The sequence below is a fragment of the Macrobrachium nipponense genome, chromosome 1 (genome assembly GCF_015104395.2).
Source record: "Macrobrachium nipponense isolate FS-2020 chromosome 1, ASM1510439v2, whole genome shotgun sequence".
Lineage (NCBI taxonomy): Eukaryota > Metazoa > Arthropoda > Malacostraca > Decapoda > Palaemonidae > Macrobrachium > Macrobrachium nipponense.
Genome location: NC_087200.1, coordinates 151,861,989 through 151,880,835, shown reverse-complemented (window position 1 = coordinate 151,880,835; position 18,847 = coordinate 151,861,989). Strand labels below are relative to the sequence as shown.

The window sequence follows — 18,847 nt, the reverse complement described above, 5'->3', positions numbered from 1 at the left end:
ATAAACCTTTGTTGTGTTAGTGTTTCTTTCTATATTTGTATCCCCAGTTTCAACTGTTGGTGTTGAATTTTTTTTTGTTTATTTCATATCGAACCTGAAGCAGGCCTCTCTCAGTTCGTAACACAACTTTTTGCCTATCCTCAGCCTTCCTCTCCCCATTCCTACTCCTGTGCTTATGTAAAGGACCATTGGTCCTTTACATAAGGAATCACTTTCAGCGTCAGCTGAACCGGTTGTAAGATTTAATGACGAGGTAGTTCAGCAGTAACTCCTTGTCCGATGGTCAGGAGTACTGCCCCGACTGGATGTAAACATTCCACTTTGCTTTCAATCAGTCAGGTGCAGATGTGTGTTGACCTCTCTGCCCACTTCTGTCGTGAGATGGTAAATGTGTGTTTTGGCTTTCAGCCTGAATCTTAGTGTGTTTGAGTGTACTTCTGTAAGTATTTATTTTGTTTTTTGTGGTATTGCAGTGGTATCATCATGCAATCCCACGATTCAGATAAGCCCTCATGTCCCCCATCCAAATGGAGTGTGCCCTGGAGTGTGAAGCCGGAAGTGTGGGGCTTTCCGTTCTAGTGAAAGTGTGGATCCTCATGCCCTTTGCACAAGGTGCCGAGACCGTGATTGTTCTCGCTTATTATCTTGTGATTGTCATGTCTCTTGGTTGAAGGAGCAGTGGGAGCGGTGTGAGAAGAGGAAGAAGCCGCATAAAGCCGCCAAGGTATTGTCGGAAAGCTCCCCCTCGACATCTCTGGTGACAGTGGACCCCCCATATTCGCGTTCTCTGGATTCACGTACTCACACATTCGCGGACTCACACATTCGCAGACTCACACATTCACAGACTCGCACATTCGCGGATTTCTCTCTGGAACGTTTCCCTGCATTATTCGCGGTATTTTTCTATGACAAATATCCACAAATTCCTGGTTTGTTGTATCAATTTTATCATAAAATGCACATTTTTGGATAAAACTATTAAAAAAACTGGTATAATAAGTTCTAGTGGGTTTTTTCTGAGTTTTAACTACCAAAATAGGAAGTTTTAAGCATATTTATAGGAGTTCCAATTATTTGTGGGTTCTAACTGTTCACGGGGGCTCTGGTACGCATCTCCTATGAATACGGGGGACCACTGTATATATTATGTATATATATATATATTTATTTATTTGAGGTAGACCTGAACCATCAAATTTTATTTTAGCTATTTTTAGTACTTGTTTATTGCCTTTTTTGCTTGTCACATCATACACCTCACAATCCTCAACCTTGGGGTATCTTTTTGAGAGAGTCTAAAAGCATTTTTTTATTGATTGGTTCTTTGTTGTCAGGAAGTACAATGGTACCCTGGGTGCAGTTCATATTATCATACTTTCCCACTCTAACATTAATGGTATCTATAATTTTTAAAAACAAAGTCTTCAGACTGGCTGTTTGTTGTGGCTTCTACAAGCCAAGTCTTCTCTTTTATTTTTCTGAACGACATTTCAGCCGTCGGATGTCTATTTAGTAAACCATTTTCTAATTTGAAAGGTGAAAAATTATGTTCAGCTTCCATGGTTAGAAACCTTGACCAACTTCCACTCCTAAAGAGGAAGTCAAAGTGAGTCAAGGTTGGGTCATGACGGTACTTAGGTGTCCTAGGTTTAGTATATGGTATTAATGTTTTAATACCAATCTGGTCTTTGTGACTTGAGCTTTCTTTAGAATGGTCCAAATCCATGCCAGAAGTCGTAAGGATATTTGTTATATTTGCCATATAAAATTGTGTAAATTTCATCCAGGATGAGGTCCCTCTCACCAGGGAGGCCCAACTAGGGGAGGAGCAATACTGTTAAACAGTGGTAACTGCCTTGGGATCATCACCTGGATATATACCACACCCACAGTGCCTTAAGGGTCATCGGTCCTTCGAGATTGGACCCAGCAATGTGGGCATGGCTTGACATAACAATTTCCCCTTGCTTGACCAGGTCAGGTACTTTAGTTTTACGGGTGAAGTGGCATGCCGTCCAACTCCACCCACCATCAAGTTAAAAGAGCAGTCAATTCAATAGTTCAAAACCATGCCAAGGTTGTCAACAAAATAAGAAGAAGGGAAGGAGGAAAATTTAGAGGAGTAAAGGAGTTAAAGGTCCCAATGATCAGTTGAGTCCACAGCAGAGAGAGTAGGCATAAAGAGGCATACTCTCTCTGCAGTGGATCCCTAAACCGCCCACCTCATCAAGGAGTTGGGATCAGGGGGTCTCCATGTCGAGGTCGTCTGCATCGGGGATCTGGCTGCGTACCTGAGGGGCGAGTTGGCGGAGGAAGAACTGTTTCAGGAGACTTACCTCCTTCCTGTGGCTTTTAGGGTCCACCTCTGGCAGCAGTACCAGGGCCTGGAGCTTGTCCCAGGCTAACCTCGGGTCCTTGGTGATCGTGGGGTTAACCACCAGGTCAAAGATGTGGGCGGCTCTCTTGGAGACCGGGAGGGAGAAGGCCTGGATCAGCTGTGTCTTCAGGTCCTCGTAGGGCAGCATTCTTGGTTGGCTGGCCATCCATGGGGTGAGGCGGTTGAAGGCTGCGGCGATCAGGTCTGACTTGGTTCCCTCTCTGGTGATTCTGTGGAGCCGAAACTGGATTCCCGCACGGTGGAGCTAGGCTGTGATGTTCTGTCGGGAGAAGGGCGGCAGTTTGACAGAGAGGGGCTCTTGACGGTGCAGTGGCGGCATGCAAGGACATCAATCGAGGTGAGGGTTGGGGCGTCGAGGAAGAACTTGGGGAGGGCATGGCTCAAGCCATGGGTCAGGGTGTCGAGGAACCAGAAGGGACGGCGATGGACAGCTCCCAATTTTAAGTCCAAGTTCTCCTAGTATGCCATCTCACTCTTACGATCGACAGATGTCGTAAATGGCGGGCCAAACCATGAAGAACGCCAAAACACTCCTGTAGGGGACATGCCGTTTTAAGTCCGCTAATGGCGTTTAGTTGACCACAGATAGGAGCTCCAGGGAACCTAGACTGAGTGCTGTAGTGAGTCCGTTAAAGGTTTTCTTGGGTAGGTGGCCTGAGCTGCTACCGTCCTAATCCAGAAGGTCGCCAGTTATGAGGTCTGGATTGAGAGAAGGAGAAACTCTTACTAATTTTATTGTACAAAGACAGCTGCATATACTAAGGGGCTGTGCGGACGGAGATGTAGTGTCCGTCGCACACATATATAAAAGGGACGGAACCCCTACTGAGATTCTCACACCTGTAGATATACATTTTTTTGTGATATATATATCCATGGAAAGGCCATGAATTATTCTACATTTTGATATATAATAAAAGGATATATATTAAAGAAGGACGGGCACTTTAGTTAAAATGTTGTTCTTACATCTCTCTCTCTCTCTCTCTCTCTCTCTCTCTCTCTCTCTCTCTCTCTCTCTCTCTCTCTCTCTCTCTCTGTGCTAATTTATGAGCATAAATCAGCATATTATCAAAAGTGGATCAAGACTAGAGGCAAGTATAATTATAGGGCTGTGAGTCTAACATCACATATTATGAGAGTGTTTGAAAGGTTAATGAAGAAAAACATCATGAAACATTTAATAAAAAATAATTTGTTTAATATAAGACAACATGGTTTTGTACCCGGAAAAAGTACACAAACCCAACTGTTAGTCCACCGTGAGAACATATATAAAAATATAATAAATGAAAAAGAAACAGATGTGGTTTACCTAGACTTTGCAAAAGCTTTTGACAAGGTAGACCATAATATATTGGCGAAGAAAATTAGAAAACATAATATAGTGGACAAAGTAGGAAGATGGGTAAAAGAATTTTTACACAACAGAAAGCAGATAGTTATTGCAAATGGTGAGAAATCGGATGAAGCTAAGGTAATATCCGGTGTGCCACAAGGTACGGTGTTAGCTGCATTGCTGTTTGTTATTATGATTGCAGATATAAACAGTGTTGTTAAGAACTCAGTAGTGAGTAGTTTTGCTGATGACACAAGAATAAGTAGAGAAATTACTTGTGATGAAGATAGGAACTTGCTACAAAGAGACCTTCACAAAGTATATGAATGGGCAGAGGTAAATAGGATGGTATTTAACTCTGATAAATTTGAATCAGTAAATTATGGAGATAAAGAAGGAAAGCTATATGCATATAGGGGACCTAATAACGAGAAAATCACTAATAAGGAAGCAGTTAAAGACCTTGGTGTGATGTTGAATAGGCAAAATGCAAAGCAAAAATTGGAATGTTGTTACGGCACTTCAAAACAAGAAAAGCTGAACACATGATTATGCTTTATAAAACGTATGTACGTAGTCCACTTGAAAATTGCAATATGATATGGTACCCACACTACCAAAAGGATATTGCACAAATAGAGAGTGTACAAAGGTCTTTTACAAGTAGAATAGAAGAAGTTAAGGATCTTGACTACTGGGAAAGACTATAATTTCTAAAATTATATAGTCTAGAAAGGAGAAGAGAACGCTACATGATAATACAGGCATAGAAACAGATAGAAGGAATTGCCAAAAATATCATGGAGCTAAAATTATCAGAAAGAGCAAGCAGAGGTAGATTAATAGTGCCTAAAATTATACCAGGAAAACTAAGGAAAGCACACAGGACATTAATCCACTATGCACCAGCATCGATAATGCAGTGCCTATTCAATGCATTGCCAGCTCATTTGAGGAGTATATCAGGAGTGAGCATAGATGTGTTTAAGAATAAGCTCCACAAATATCTAAGCTGCATCCTAGACCATCCAAGATTGGAAGATGCATAATATACTGGAAGATTCATTAGCAATTCTCTGGTAGACATTAGAGCTGCTTCACACTGAGGGACCTGGGGCAACCCGAACAAGATGTAAGGTCTCTCTCTCTCTCTCTCTCTCTCTCTCTCTCTCTCTCTCTCTCTCTCTCTCTCTCTCTCTCTCTCTCACATAATTAGCCCTCACACTATTACATGATTTTAAATTGATTGAATTTTACCTTCACCCTTTACAAACATTATGTATGTACATACATGTTTTCTTTATTTTAATGAATTGTGTATTTTTGTTATAACAGACTTATGAAGTTTGCCTAGTGACGCAAAGAAAACTTTTTTAGTTATTTCTTTTTTAAGGATAATGTATTAAACTAACTTTTAAATCAGAGTACAGTAACTTTAATTTCATTTAAAAGTTAACTTAATACTTACAGAGCATGATTAGGGTGAAATTTAGTGTTCAAACTCTAAAAGCAAGCATTTATTAGCATTTTTAGAGACCGTGACAAACTTGTTGCGCGAAACTTCCCCTTACACGAGGGGGTCTGGAACCTAACCTTGCACAAGTTTGGGGTATTACTGTACTACTGTCACCCATTCTATTGTTGCTCATTGCTAGGTATCTTGCAAATGATGCTGGCACAGAAGTCATGTACAAGGTGATCATGTACAATACAAAGAGTTTGATTCAACAGAAAGTACATAACAATTTGAAAGTCTGTTTACTTTGTTTGAATTCTATCCTTCATGTTGTTGAGTTTCATTGCTAATGTTTAAAAAGATCCTTGGAATACACTGGTGTTACAGATTGGCAAAGGCAAAGGGCACTGAATGGGGAAAATTTTTTACTCTTTTCATCCTTGTTTGGGAGAAGATTGTGGAATAGGACATCTTAAAAGAAGATAATACATAATAAGACTTGTTGTCAAAGAGAATAAAATATTGGGAGAAATTACCCAGGGCTGAAGGCCATAGAGACAGGTGTGTGAGGAGGAGATTGGGTAATTCTGTTGTACTCTGGTATTAATGTTTTGTGTAATTGAAAGTAATTACAGTATTTTGGGTATTTGTGTGTGCATTTTGGTTCCTTAATTTATCAACTTTGGTAATTTCTTAATATACTGCACTGCAAAGTTGGAAGACCTTTGACCCTAATAATGTTCTCTTTCAGGAAGGGCAAAATAATGACAAGTTCAACAGTCACCCAAGTGACCGAAATGCACTCCCTGCTTATCTACTTACACACAACCATTGGTTTTATTCACTGGATTTGGCAGCAGCTCTTCTTCTCATGGCTTTAGCTGTTATTGAGAAACCAGCAGTATTTACAGTGAGTATCACCTTATGACTCTTTTGGGTGTGTTTTTTGTTGTAAAATATTCATATTTTATTATAGTAAATTATTTATAGGAACTTACAATCTTTATTTGTGTTTGCTGACTAATTGTTATAGTTAATGATTAATGCTGTAAGTATGTTAGGCCTTACAGTTCTTTAAGTTTGTTTAGAAACCAACCTGTTGTATTTGTTTTAATCTTATTTCGTAGGAAGAATTTATGGAAATAGTCCGTACCGTGATGTAAAATTAATTTGATTAAAGTTTCAAGTGTAAGGTAGTTTATTTTACCATGTACAATCAACAAGAAAAGATAAGATACAGTTTTCATTAGCTTTTGTTCGTCAAATTTCCCATTTGTTTTTACTGGAAAGACAATCTCGCTAAATTTCCTTCAGAATATGAAAATACATTACAAATTATATAAGTTAAAACTACAAAACAAAACCATTCAGATACTTAAAAAGGGATTTTGACGAAGGAAAAATCTATTTCTGGGGGAAGACCTGTGTCGCCCAGTGAAATTTTCCTGTAGCATACATTTCTAGGTATAAATAGATGCTAAATATATTAGAGAAAAGGCTAAATGGAATGCTGAAGTTACTACCTCCAGCTTGCTCACCCATAAAGGGTGTCGGAATAGCACAAGGGCAAGTGGAAGCCACTACCACAGATACCCCTCTCTAGGTAGGTACCGTTACAACTACTACAACTTCTGCCCGAAAGCTCATTCCTGAATTACGCACCCAAGCTTGGGCCAGCTAAAGGACAGGAGGAGTAGAGAGGGATGGGTTTACCGGGCGACACAGGTCTTCCTTCAGCAATAGATTTTTCCTTCTTCAAAATCCCTTTTCTGGGTTCGACCTGTGTCGGCCGGTGAAATAGTATCAGAGAATTGGCCATACAAGCTTGGTAAATCACAAAATTTTATAGATATAGTATAAGGAAAAATAAAAATTTTCTTAAAATTATGTTTTAATAACCAATGTAAGCATAGCAAGTTACAAATGGTAAAAAAGGTATCAAATATGACCAAATCCATACTATCCTGGGAAAAACAACAGGTAAGGAATACAAAAAACAAACAATTATGAACTATGTACATGTCCAGGAGTGGGTTGATGAGCAATCCAGACCGGAACATAAGGCAAACCGGCAGGGATTACAAGCGAGGCAGGTAGGTGAGAGTGAGTATCAAAAGAAAAATTAATAGCAAAATAATAGAATACAAAAATAGTTACAAAACTAGGCCATATCAGGGGAGACAATGCTCCCTGCAGCCACTGCCGAATATTTAAGGGCCTCTAAATTCTTCAGATAGTGGCGTTCAAATACTGTCGGGGATTTCCAACCCGTATATTTTTTTAAGATCCTAGAAGTTCATATTATGAAAATAATTAACTGAGGTAGCCACTGCTCGGATATCATGGACATGAGGGACTGAATCCGGATTGGCTTGTTTAATAAAATAAAGAATTTGTTGTCTGATTCCTTTCAAGGAAATGGTTCCACCTTTTTCTCAAATAAAAAGAGGACCTGAAGACCTTTCAAAAGTTCTGCCCAGATAAGATTTTAATGTAACGATAGGACACAATGATGGGTCCTGTGGGAGAGGTACAATCTTCCTTGGAGACCACCTGTTTTGTGGGTCTTCATTCTTTGCTAGGAATTTCCGATCTGGGGAGAGCAGAACTTCTCCTGACGGGAGGAAATCAATATGATTTGGTTCTCTAGAGAGAGCCGACAGTTCAGATATTCTGGTGCCTGAGGCCAGACTCATTAAAAATAATGATTTCCTGAGAAGGGTTATATATGAGCATGATTCATTATCAGTATCTGAAACCAACTTGAGTACATCGTTTAAAAACCAGGAGACCGTGTGAGGCCGGTTTACTGGTCTCAGACAAGCACATGCTCGAGGGATAGACGAGAAGTACGAATCTGTCAGATCAATATTAAAGCCAAGCTGAAATATCTTCCTTAAGGCAGATTAAGTCGTCGTAATGGTACTAGCGGCTAGGCCTTTTTTGAACAGAGTTCTAAAGAATGAAATTGCCAGATTTGTAGTCATCTTCTGGACATCTGATTCTTTTAGAAAGATGCCAACTTCCTTACTGCTGAATCATACTGCCTGAGTGTTGATTCTCTTTTGTCTGACTCCATGAACAGGATGTTTAGTGGGTCAATACTAGCATCCTTGTGTGCCGCAAACTTCATGAAATCCATAAAGTTAGGGCATTCAGAATTCTTGAGGAAGCTGACACAGTCTGAGTTTGGACTACGTATTTGGGTCAGTTTTGGGTTGGGAATCCGTCTGGGACAGAGATTCAACTGTAGGAGAAGAGGAAACCAATTGCTCTTCGGCCAGTTAGGTGCTACCAATGCTACCTGTCCTGTGAAAGATCTGAGTTTGTGCAGATCTTTCATCAAGAGGTTTATTGGCGGAAATAGGTAAATCTTCTGCCAATTGTTCCAGTCTATGGACATTACATCTGTGGCGTGAGCTAGAGGATCCAGACTGGGAGCCACATAACACGAAAGTTTGCGGTTGGACTCCGTGGCGAATAGGTCTACCTGAAGACCCGAGATTTGTTGGCAAATCCAATGGAATGATTTTGTGTCCAAGGACCACTCTGACTCCAACAGAGTTGTTCTGGATAGTGAGTCTGCAATGACATTCCGTACTCCTGCCAGGTGAGTAGCTGACAGGTGCCAATGATTTTTCGTTGCTAACGAAAATATCGCAATCATTACATGATTTATTTTGCTCTACTTGGAGCCCCCTCTGTTTATGCAATGAACTATCACTGCGCTGTCCGAGACTAGTCTTACATTAATGTTCTTGACAGGAGCTGTTTTTTCAAGGTCAGAAAAATGGCCATTGCCTCTAGGACATTGATGTGGAACTGGCGGAATGTTTTCGAAGACGTTCCTTGAACCTTCTCGTACTGGGAGTAGCACCCCCCAACCGCTTAGAGAGGCGTCTGTGTGGACTATAAGAGACGGCGAGGGAAATTGTAGTGGTACTGATTTGGAGAGACTCCGGACTTCCGTCCATGGACAGAGTCTTTTCTTTAATATTGGCAGAATCAGAGAGATTTTGTCTCTGAACTTGTTGTTGGCTCTTTTCCGCCAGACCCGATTGATATCCTTCAGTCTGGCTTTCAACAGAACATCTGTTATTGAGGCAAACTGAAGAGAACCTAGCATTCTCTCTTGGGTATGACGAGAAGCCCGTTTGTTCTTGAGGAATTGTCTCGTAGCTTTCGCTATCTCTGCACTTTTTTGGTGGGAGAGATAGTTTGTGTGTGGTTAGGTCCCATTGAATTCCCAACCATTGAAAGCGAGACGCCGGAATGAGACGGGACTTTTCCTTGTTTATCTGGAAACCCAGGTATTCTAGGAATTCTATTACTTTGGCTGTTGTCTTGCGACATTCCTCGTCGTTGGTTGCCCAAATGAGCCAGTCGTCTAGGTAAGCTACTAACATTACCCCCTGAGCTCTTAGTTCTAGAACTACTATCTCTCCTAGTTTGGTGAATATTCTGGGTGCTATGTTGAGTCCGAATGGCATGACTCTGAAAAAGTAAGCTTGTTTTCCTAGTTTGAAGCCTAGGTATGGAGAGAAGTTTCTTGCTATTGGTACATGATAGTAAGCATCTGTAAGATCGATAGAGGTGGTGACGACCCCACGGGCAAGTAAGGTCCGCACCTGCGAGGCGGTCAGCATGCGGAACTTGTCGCATTGAATGTAAGAGTTGAGACGGGACAGGTCCAGAATTACTCTTCGTTTGTCCGAGTCCTTCTTCGGTACACTGAACAGACGTCCTTGAAATTTCAGGCGACTGACTTTCTTTATTGCCTTCTTTTGAAGAAGATCTTTGGCATAGTCTAGCAGGTTTGTCGTTGGAATCTGGTGAAAACTGACTGGTGGAGGAGCCCCTTTCTTCCATTTTCACCCCATACCTTTCGATACAATACTGTGGGCCCATGGACTGAAGGTCCAATGGTCCCGGGAGAGAAACAGTCTCCCGCCCACCTGCAGAGCCTCACTGACTGGTTGAGGTCTTACTTCCTCTGCCTCCTCTGAAGCCTCTGCCTCTAGAGCCAGCTCTCTGTCGGAAGGCACCTCTGGCTCTGCTACTCCTTCCTTGCATGCCTATTGAAGCCTCGAAACGCCCCTTGTGATTCAAAGGAGCCATTGAAAGCTGGGGAAGTTACAAGGGCGGCCGAACCCGAAGGCTATTGAGTCGGTTGACTCTGTAGCAGAACAAACTGTTGTTGTGGCTGTGGCTTAGATGTCGAAGGCTTGTTGATAAGGGAGACAGGAACTGCTTGCATTACTGTCTGAGGCTGAGAGGACTGGAAAGGCTGGAACTTCCTCGGCCTCTTCCTAGGTTTGGATTGTGGTCCGGGGGTCTCAAACTTCCTTTTGAAGGGAAGTCCCCAATGGACATGAAGGTTCTGGTTAGCTCTAGCTGCCTCGCTGAGGACGCTGTTAACCATGTCCTCAGGAAAGGTTGGCACCCCAGATTGATGCCTTTATGAGTCTGTTCGGTTCATGCCTGATGGGAGCATTAGCAAAGACATGCTTCCTGCAGGCTCGTCTAGCCACTATAAAGTTATACAGGTCCGATTGAAAAGCCTGTAATAGTGACTTTGTCAGGACCTGGAATAGAGGCTTGTCTGCAAAGACTGTAGCCGTCAACTCTGCGGTGGTGACTGAGGTAATTGACCTGCTCAGCCTGCATCTTGCTTCAAATTCCGCCTTAACCATGGGGTCTGGAATTCTAGGCAAACGTTCACTGAATTGTGTGGAGGCACACTCTGGGTCGAGTTTGCCCACCATGAACGTTGCCGGAGTGCCAGCCCAACACTCTAGGTCTCTGGGAAAGAGCAAAGAGGTAGCCTCCGTCTCTTTTAGCTGAGGCATAGGTTTTTCCTCCATTCTGGCTTGCAGTGTCAATTCTGCAATCTTTGACATGCAAGGAATCGGAACGTCATTTGGCGTTACAAACATGGTATAGCAACCTTTGTGGGGTGTCAACTTGGTGTTGACACACTCCCATTCCGTGAGGGTGCGGCCCCATGCAGACTGAGCCTGGTCCTTAGGGTAGATAACCGTCTCATTCGGGACTTTGTCTACCCTGACCAGCGCTTCCTCAGCTAGTCTAGCGTAGCCCGGGAAGGGGAATTGTAGTCCCTGCGGGAAGAACTCATAGTCTTCCACGGGTCGGGTTTCACAACCTTCAATTGTAAGCTTGCCCTCTGAGAACGGGGCATGCAGAGCCAACCGCCACAGGTTGCTGTTCTCGAATGGCGGAAGCTTGGACACGTCCAGCACCGCAAAGGACTGCGATGTGTTTCCGGATTGGAGGAATCCGGTCACCAATTCCTCCTGGGCCTGTAACCTCTGGGTCAGAGACATGATGGACTGACCCAATGTCTCTAGACCTGAGGTGAGTTGAGTGGACATCGATTCGAGCCATGAGTCCACTACTTCGCTCATCTTCCGCATGAGAAGATTAGCGAAAGCCTCTTGGTCAAAGCCAGACTCTGCCGGTCTGGCTTTGGAAGACTTAGCTCTCGACCCCTTGAGTGGGGGAGTAGCTTTAGCCGAGGAAGTTGAAGGCTTGGAAGCCGATGATGACCTGGCAAAGACTGCTGGGGAAGGCTTTGTTGGTTTACCCGCCTTCGGCAGGGATCTCGTCTTCAAGGTTTTGACCTTGGGGATTATCGAGCCTGACCTATTCCAAGTGGGGGTGGACTTCATAGGGAAGCCCTGAAAGGAAGGAGGAGAAGAAGGAGTTGGACTGAAAGGAAGACTACCTGCCTCACTTACCTCCCTACCTACCTCTTGTTCCTCGGTGGCCATAGGCTCTCAGTGCAGGCTGATGGCTGCCACCTCCTCCGTCATGACATCACACAAGCCCTCTTTGTCCTCCGGGGGGGTTGTGTCTCCTGGCGGATACGCTCAATGATGGGAGCCACTACTGCCGCCGGTACTGCTGCTGAAACTGGGGTGTTGGGGAAGAGGAGGGCGCACAGCTCCTCCGACAGCACGTAGGGTTGGCCGGCTGCCACGTTCCTGCCAAACCCCCCTACCCAGGCCCCTAAGGGCCGACATTGAGGAGGTCTTGAGCACCAGATTAACCTGTAAGAAATAACCAAATTAGGTTCCCCAGTGTCGGGGAATTTTCCCAACCTAAATGTGTAATAGAAAATTCAGAGTAACAATGAGGTGAGTATGCTACCTACTGACTCATCTGTTACGATTTTAACTAGATCATAATACACCGTACAGGCTTCCGGGTGCCAGACCGCGCGTCCCTCCAAGTGGATGGCGCAGTTGGCATGAGACCGGCAGACCTCATGCCGTATGCCCATACGGCTTGCACAGAACGGCTGGACAACCCGACTCCTGGCATTGGACCATCTGTAAGTTGAAAAGATAAATGAGTATTGTCAGATAATGCTGCCGGAGTTAATTCCGGCAGTATGAGTACACTTCAACTAGATACTTAACCAGCTAAAGGCAATATCGAGTATAATTTTCAACTTGTTAATAATAAAGCTCTGGATGTCTCCGCCTGCTCCAGAATCCATACTAGGGATCGTCAAAGTTATAACAAGCGGAGAGGGCCTGATACGAGCAGAACAGGGGAATAAAGCAAAACCTAAGCCTGATTCTGATCGCACCGGAGTAGAGTAGCGAAACCTAACCAATTGTAGGTGCGTTCTCTGAACCCAGTTCCGCCCCCACCGGAGTGGGGAGCAGCGACAGCATAGAAGATGGAAAAACAGAGTGGCGGGAACAACGGTACGTAAAACTCCGGTGTATACCTTCTGGCACGCGTGATGGTAGACCACACTACGCCGGAATAAATACAGGCCCGGAGACATATCAACAGAGGCTAAATACAGTAGGGCCTCGATAATCGTGGTAGATAGGGCCCAGAACCCCCCCGTGATAAGTAAATACCCGTGTTATCCTGGTACCGCCCCTAAAAATTGCATTAAACTGCCTACTTTAGTTCAAGCACCAAATATGTCTTCAACTATCACCTTAAACTAAATTCAAGGCAAAGTTATTCTTTCCTATCTTCAATTTCCCCTTCATCAGATCAGCAAACAAAAGTATATTACCTAACAATTCCTTTCTATTTTCATGATTTGGCCGCTGCACCAACCTAAAAGTACATAGTACAGTGGTCCCCCCGTATTCGCGGGGGATGCGTACCAGACCCCCCCGTGAATAGTTAGAACCTGCGAATGTTTGGAACCCCTATAAAAATGCTAAAAACAGCCTATTTTGTTAGTTAAAACTCAAGAAAAACCCACTAAAAATTTTCCTACATGGTTTTTTTAATAGTTTTATCACAAAAAGTGCATTTTATGATGAAATTCATCATAAAAACCAGGAATTTGTGGATATTTATCATAGAAAAATACCGCGAATGTGCGAATTTTCCGCGAATGATGCAGGGAAACATTCCCGAGAGAAATCCGCGAATGTGTGAGTCCGCGAATCTGGAGAACGCGAATACATGGGGTCCACTGTATATCTATTTTGTGAATGGACATATTTATGATAAAAAAACATGATTTACTGTAAAGATTACAGCACCCAACTATAATATTAATGTATAAACAGCAAAATACAGCAATAAAAAAAGGATTTTGACGTAGGAAAAATCTATTTCTGGGCGATTGGTTTGTGTCGCCCAGTGAAATAATCCTTTAGTTTATTATTTCTAAGGTAAATTAGCTAACAAATACCAGAGAAAAAACATATCAAAGAAGATGTCAGTATAACTGACTCGCTCACCCAAAATAAAAGAAGGGTGTCGGTATGGTAACTGGGGCGAGTGAGACCACTACCACGAACTTCTTGCCATTTAGAATTCTCCTATATCAAAATTCTCAACGAGAGAGCCGAGCCACAGGTTGAGGCGGCAACTACTACTACTACAACCCACGCCATGCCGATCACCGCGCCTCTGGTGGCCATCCTGAAGTTAGCAGGCAATCTTGGGTGGCAGGGCAGGGCAGTGGTGGGATTTCACTGGGCGACACGAACCAATCGCCCAGAAATAGATTTTTCCTACGTCAAAATCCTTTTTCTGGGCTCAGTTCGTGTTGCTGCGTGAAATAGTACCAGAGAAAAAGCACAAGATTGGAGAAAATATAAGAGGGTCTCAATAAAACTAAAAATTACATCTACAATACTATAATTTAAATAAGAGGACATGGATATAAAATGGTAATTCCAAGGAATAAACATATTCAGCCAATCTCTAAATACGAGATAATTCAAAGTAATTATATCTTACAACTATGTAAATATTGTTACAAAATACATATAAAATGTTACAGAGCATGAACATATCAACATATGACAGTGTGTGTAAAGTTAACAATATAATAAGGCAACACACTAAATAAATTCCATATACACAATTATTGAAATTTCACAAAGTATCAAACCATCGTGAGATGAGAGTGTGGGACCCTAGCATAAAAATAAGGGAACCACACTCGTTAAGGTTATCTATATACAAACATTTGTGGGTAACCCTAGCAAAAAAATAAGGGACACACCACTAAGCCATTCATATGAGCAGCTAAGGCTAAAGGCGAAGTGTAGAGCAGTATGGTAGGGTCGACGAAATGTTAAGTGAGGCAGGCAGAAAGGAGATCTGGATCTTCAACTATACTACTGGGCAGAGTCAGGGAACTATGTTTCTCGCTGCCACTGCTGAAAATTTAAGAGATTCTAGGGACTTTAAATAGTGTCGCTTAAACACTGTCGGCGATTTCCATCCAGTATACTTTTTCAAGTCATCAAAATTCATGTGTTGGAAATAATTAATTGAGGTGGCTACTGCCCTGACATCATGTGCTTTAGGGAAAGATTCAGGGTTTGCTTGTTTAATAAAGTAGAGGATCTGTTGTCTTATGCCTTTAATTGATAAAGTGCCACCCTTTTCTCTCCTAAAGAGGGGACCCGAAGAGGAGGAGGATGTCCTAGACTGAAAGGCTCGTAAGGTCATTACTGGACAAAGAGAAGGGTCTTGAGGAAGAGGAATGACTTTCCAAGGTTCCCACCTCAATAAAGGATCCTCATTTTTAGCTAGAAAGCTGCGATCCGGGGAGAGCAGAACTTCTCCTGAGGGGAGAAATTCTATATGCCCCGTATCTCTGGACAGAGCCGACAGTTCTGAAATTCTAGCTTCTGAAGCCAGGCTTAGCAAAAATAATGTTTTTCTTAAGAGCATTATAAACGAACAAGTTGAGTTGTCAGTATCTGAAGCCAATTTAAGGACATAATTCAAAAACCATGACACAGAAGTAGGCCTTACAGAAGGTCTAAGTCTAGCACAAGCCTTGGGAATAGACGAAAAATAGGAATCTGTTAAGTCTATGTTAAAACCCATTTGAAAGATCTTCTTCAAGGCTGATTTATTTGTAATAGTTCTAGCTGCTAATCCTTTTTCAAACAAGGACCTAAAAAAGGATATAGCTGAATTGATAGTCATTGATTTTGATGTTTGATTCCTTCAGGAAAGATGCCAACTTCTTAACCGCAGCGTCATACTGCCTCAAAGTTGAATCCCTTTTATCTGATTCCAGGAAAAGGATATTCTGGGGATCTATACCTGCATCTTTTTTAGCTGCAAACTTCATGAAGTCCATAAAGTTAGGGCTTTGAGAATTCCTGAGGAAGCGAACACAGTCTTCATTTGTACTGACTGAGAGAGCCTGGGATTGGGAATCCGTTGGGGGCGAAGACCCAATTCCAGAAGCAGGGGATACCAATTGCTCTTCGGCCAGTCCGGTGCTACTAGTGCCACTTGTCCCTTGAAAGTCCTGAGTTTGTTCAGAACTTTCAGAAGAAGATTCACTGGAGGAAAGATGTAAACCTTCTTCCACTGGTTCCAGTCTATGGACAGAGCGTCTGTGGCATATGCCAGAGGGTCCAGGTTGGGAGCCAAATACCATGGAAGCTTGTGGTTTGCCTGAGAAGCGAAGAGATCGACTTGGAGACCTGGGACACTCCGGCGTATCCATTGAAACGAACTGTTGTCCAGAGACCATTCTGACTCCAAGGGAACTGACCGGGATAGAGCGTCTGCTATCACATTCCTTACTCCCGCTAGGTGGGTGGAGGAGAGGTGCCATTTGAACTTGTCTGCCAGGGAAAAGATGGCTATCATGACATGGTTTAGATGTCTTGATTTGGAACCTCCCCTGTTGATGCAGTGTACCACTACTGCGCTGTCCATAACCAATTTTACATGAGAGTTCTTTGGTGGAAGGAGCCTCTTTAGGGTCAGGAACACTGCCATGGCTTCCAATACGTTTATGTGAAGCTGGCGGAACTGTAGTGACCAAGTTCCTTGAACCTTCTTGAACTGAGAATACCCTCCCCAACCGCTTAATGAAGCGTCTGTATGGATAGTTATTCCCGGAGGGGGATATTGAAGAGGTACCGACATGGACAGATTCTTCATCTGTGTCCAGGGACGCAGATGGTCCCGAAGGATTTGCGGGATTGCTGACAACTTGTCCCGAAATCTGACATTTGCTCTTGAGCGCCAGATCCGGTTTATGTCTTTCAGTTTGGCTTTCATCAAGATGTTCGTTACTGAGGCAAACTGTAGGGAACCTAGGATCCTTTCCTGGTTTCTCCTTGAAGCATATTTGTACTTTAGAAATTGCTCTACTGACTTCGTTATTTCCTTTCTCTTGGCTACCGGAATTGACAGATTGTGGGAGGATAAATCCCATTGGATGCCTTTCCATTGAAATCGAGACTCCGGAGCGAGTCTTGATTTTCCTTTGTTTATCTGGAACCCCAGATACTCCAGGAACTGGATTACTTTCTTTGTGGCTTTCCGGCATTCCTCGACGGTTGGTGCCCAGATCAACCAATCGTCGAGGTATGCTACTACCATTATCCCTTGCGACCTCAGTTGTTGAACGACTACTTCCGCTAGTTTCATGAATACCCTGGGAGCTACATTCAGTCCGAAGGGCATCACTTTGAATGAGAATGTCTGGTCCCCTAGCTTGAAGCCTAGGTAAGGGCGAAAGTGTCTTGCTATTGGGATATGATAGTATGCGTCTGTAAGATCGATAGAGGTGGTGACGGCCCCACGGGGAAGTAAGGTCCGTACCTGCGAGATGGTCAGCATTTAGAACTTGTCGCAGCGAATGGATAAGTTTAACTGGGACAAGTCTAAGATTACTCTTCTTTTTAATGAGCCTTTCTTTGGCACGCTGAACAAGCGACCTTGAAACTTTAAATGCTTGACTCTCGATATTGCTCCTTTCTGAAGGAGTTCCTCCGCTAATCTGTCAATTCCTTCGATGGAAGTTGAAGGAATGGTCTGGGTGGAGGGGGGCCCTTGATCCAACTCCAACCCAGACCTTTTGACACAATACTTTGTGCCCATTTGCTGAACCTCCACCGATGCCGGAAGAGGAACAGCCTCCCTCCTACCTTGGAGATCTCACTGCTGCTGTGCTGGGTGAGCTCCACGGCCTCCACGGAAGTGCTTGCCTCTGTTAATAACTCTCCCTGATCCTCTCTGACGAAAGGCTCCTCTGGCTCAACTTCCCCTGGCAAATCGGTTGAAGTGCTGAAAGGCCTGGCCTTCATACACTTGGTTGAACGCCATGGAGACAGCGTAAGATGTGGATGGCTGAGCCTGAGGTGAGATCAGGAGGATAGGTTGAGTTTGGCCCTACGACGTGGAAGCCTGTCCTGGTTGGGTGACTGGGACAGCTGAGACAATCTGAACAAAGTGCTGAGGTTTCTTCTGGTAAGGTTGAAACCTCTTGGACTTTTTCAGCTTCTTACCCGAAGCAGACGAGTCTTGTTTCCTCTTGGCGGAGAGGCCCCAACGATCTTTGAGACTCTGGTTGAGTCTCGTAGCCTCGTTACTGGACCTCCTAACCGTGACTCCGGGAAGAGGTCCGAACCCCCCAGATGTTGGAGGAAAGCAACTTATTTGGCTCATGCCGAATAGTTGCTTCCTGGAGGACATGCTTTCTACAGTTGACCCTCGCAACCACAAACTCATACAAGTCCGATTGTACTGTATAAGTCTGTGATTTGGTCAAAAGCTTGAAGAGCGGTTCCAAAGCATACGAAAGGGCCGCTACTTCAGTCATAACCATGGTGTTGAGAGTCCTTGCCAGCCTAGACCTAGCCTCAAATTCTGCTTGAATGAGGTTGTCGGGAAGTCTTGGAAGTTTTTCACCGAACTGATCCATAGCACAGTCCGGTTTAAACTTTCCTACTGTGAAGGTGGCTGGCAAGTCTTCCTACATATCGCCAAACGAAGGTAACAAAGGTGTTGTGGGATCTGCCTCCCTCAGCTGCGGCAAAGGGTCTCCTTTTAGGCCTGCTTGCACGGTGACGCTGGCGATCTTCGTTAAGAAAGGAAGTGGAGCTTCCTCTTCCGTCGTGAAGATCGTGAATAGGCTTTTGAAGGCTTGGAGCCTGGTGTTAATACAGTCCCATTCCTCGAGACAGCGAAGCCATTCCCTCTGTGCCTGATCCCTACTATAGAGAACTGTCTCCTTCGGGATCTTGTCCTCCCTGTTCAATGCCGACTCCGTCAGCCTGGCGTAGCCAATGAATGGAGGCTGCAAATTCTCAGGGTAGAACTCGAAGTCTTCAATCCTTCGAGTTCCACACTCCGGGATGGAGATGAGACCATCTTG

General features: G+C 43.7%; 1 protein-coding gene across 1 annotated transcript in view; it reads left to right on the top strand.

Annotated features, from left to right (window-relative positions):
* LOC135219761 (two pore channel protein 1-like) overlaps positions 1-18,847 on the top strand; it is a gene marked incomplete in the record, with an annotated part of 767,111 nt that overhangs the window by 82,082 nt on the left and 666,182 nt on the right. Inside the window, 1 exon segment of the mRNA XM_064256806.1 lies at positions 5,948-6,106. Within this exon segment, the coding sequence (XP_064112876.1) occupies positions 5,948-6,106 (159 nt within the window).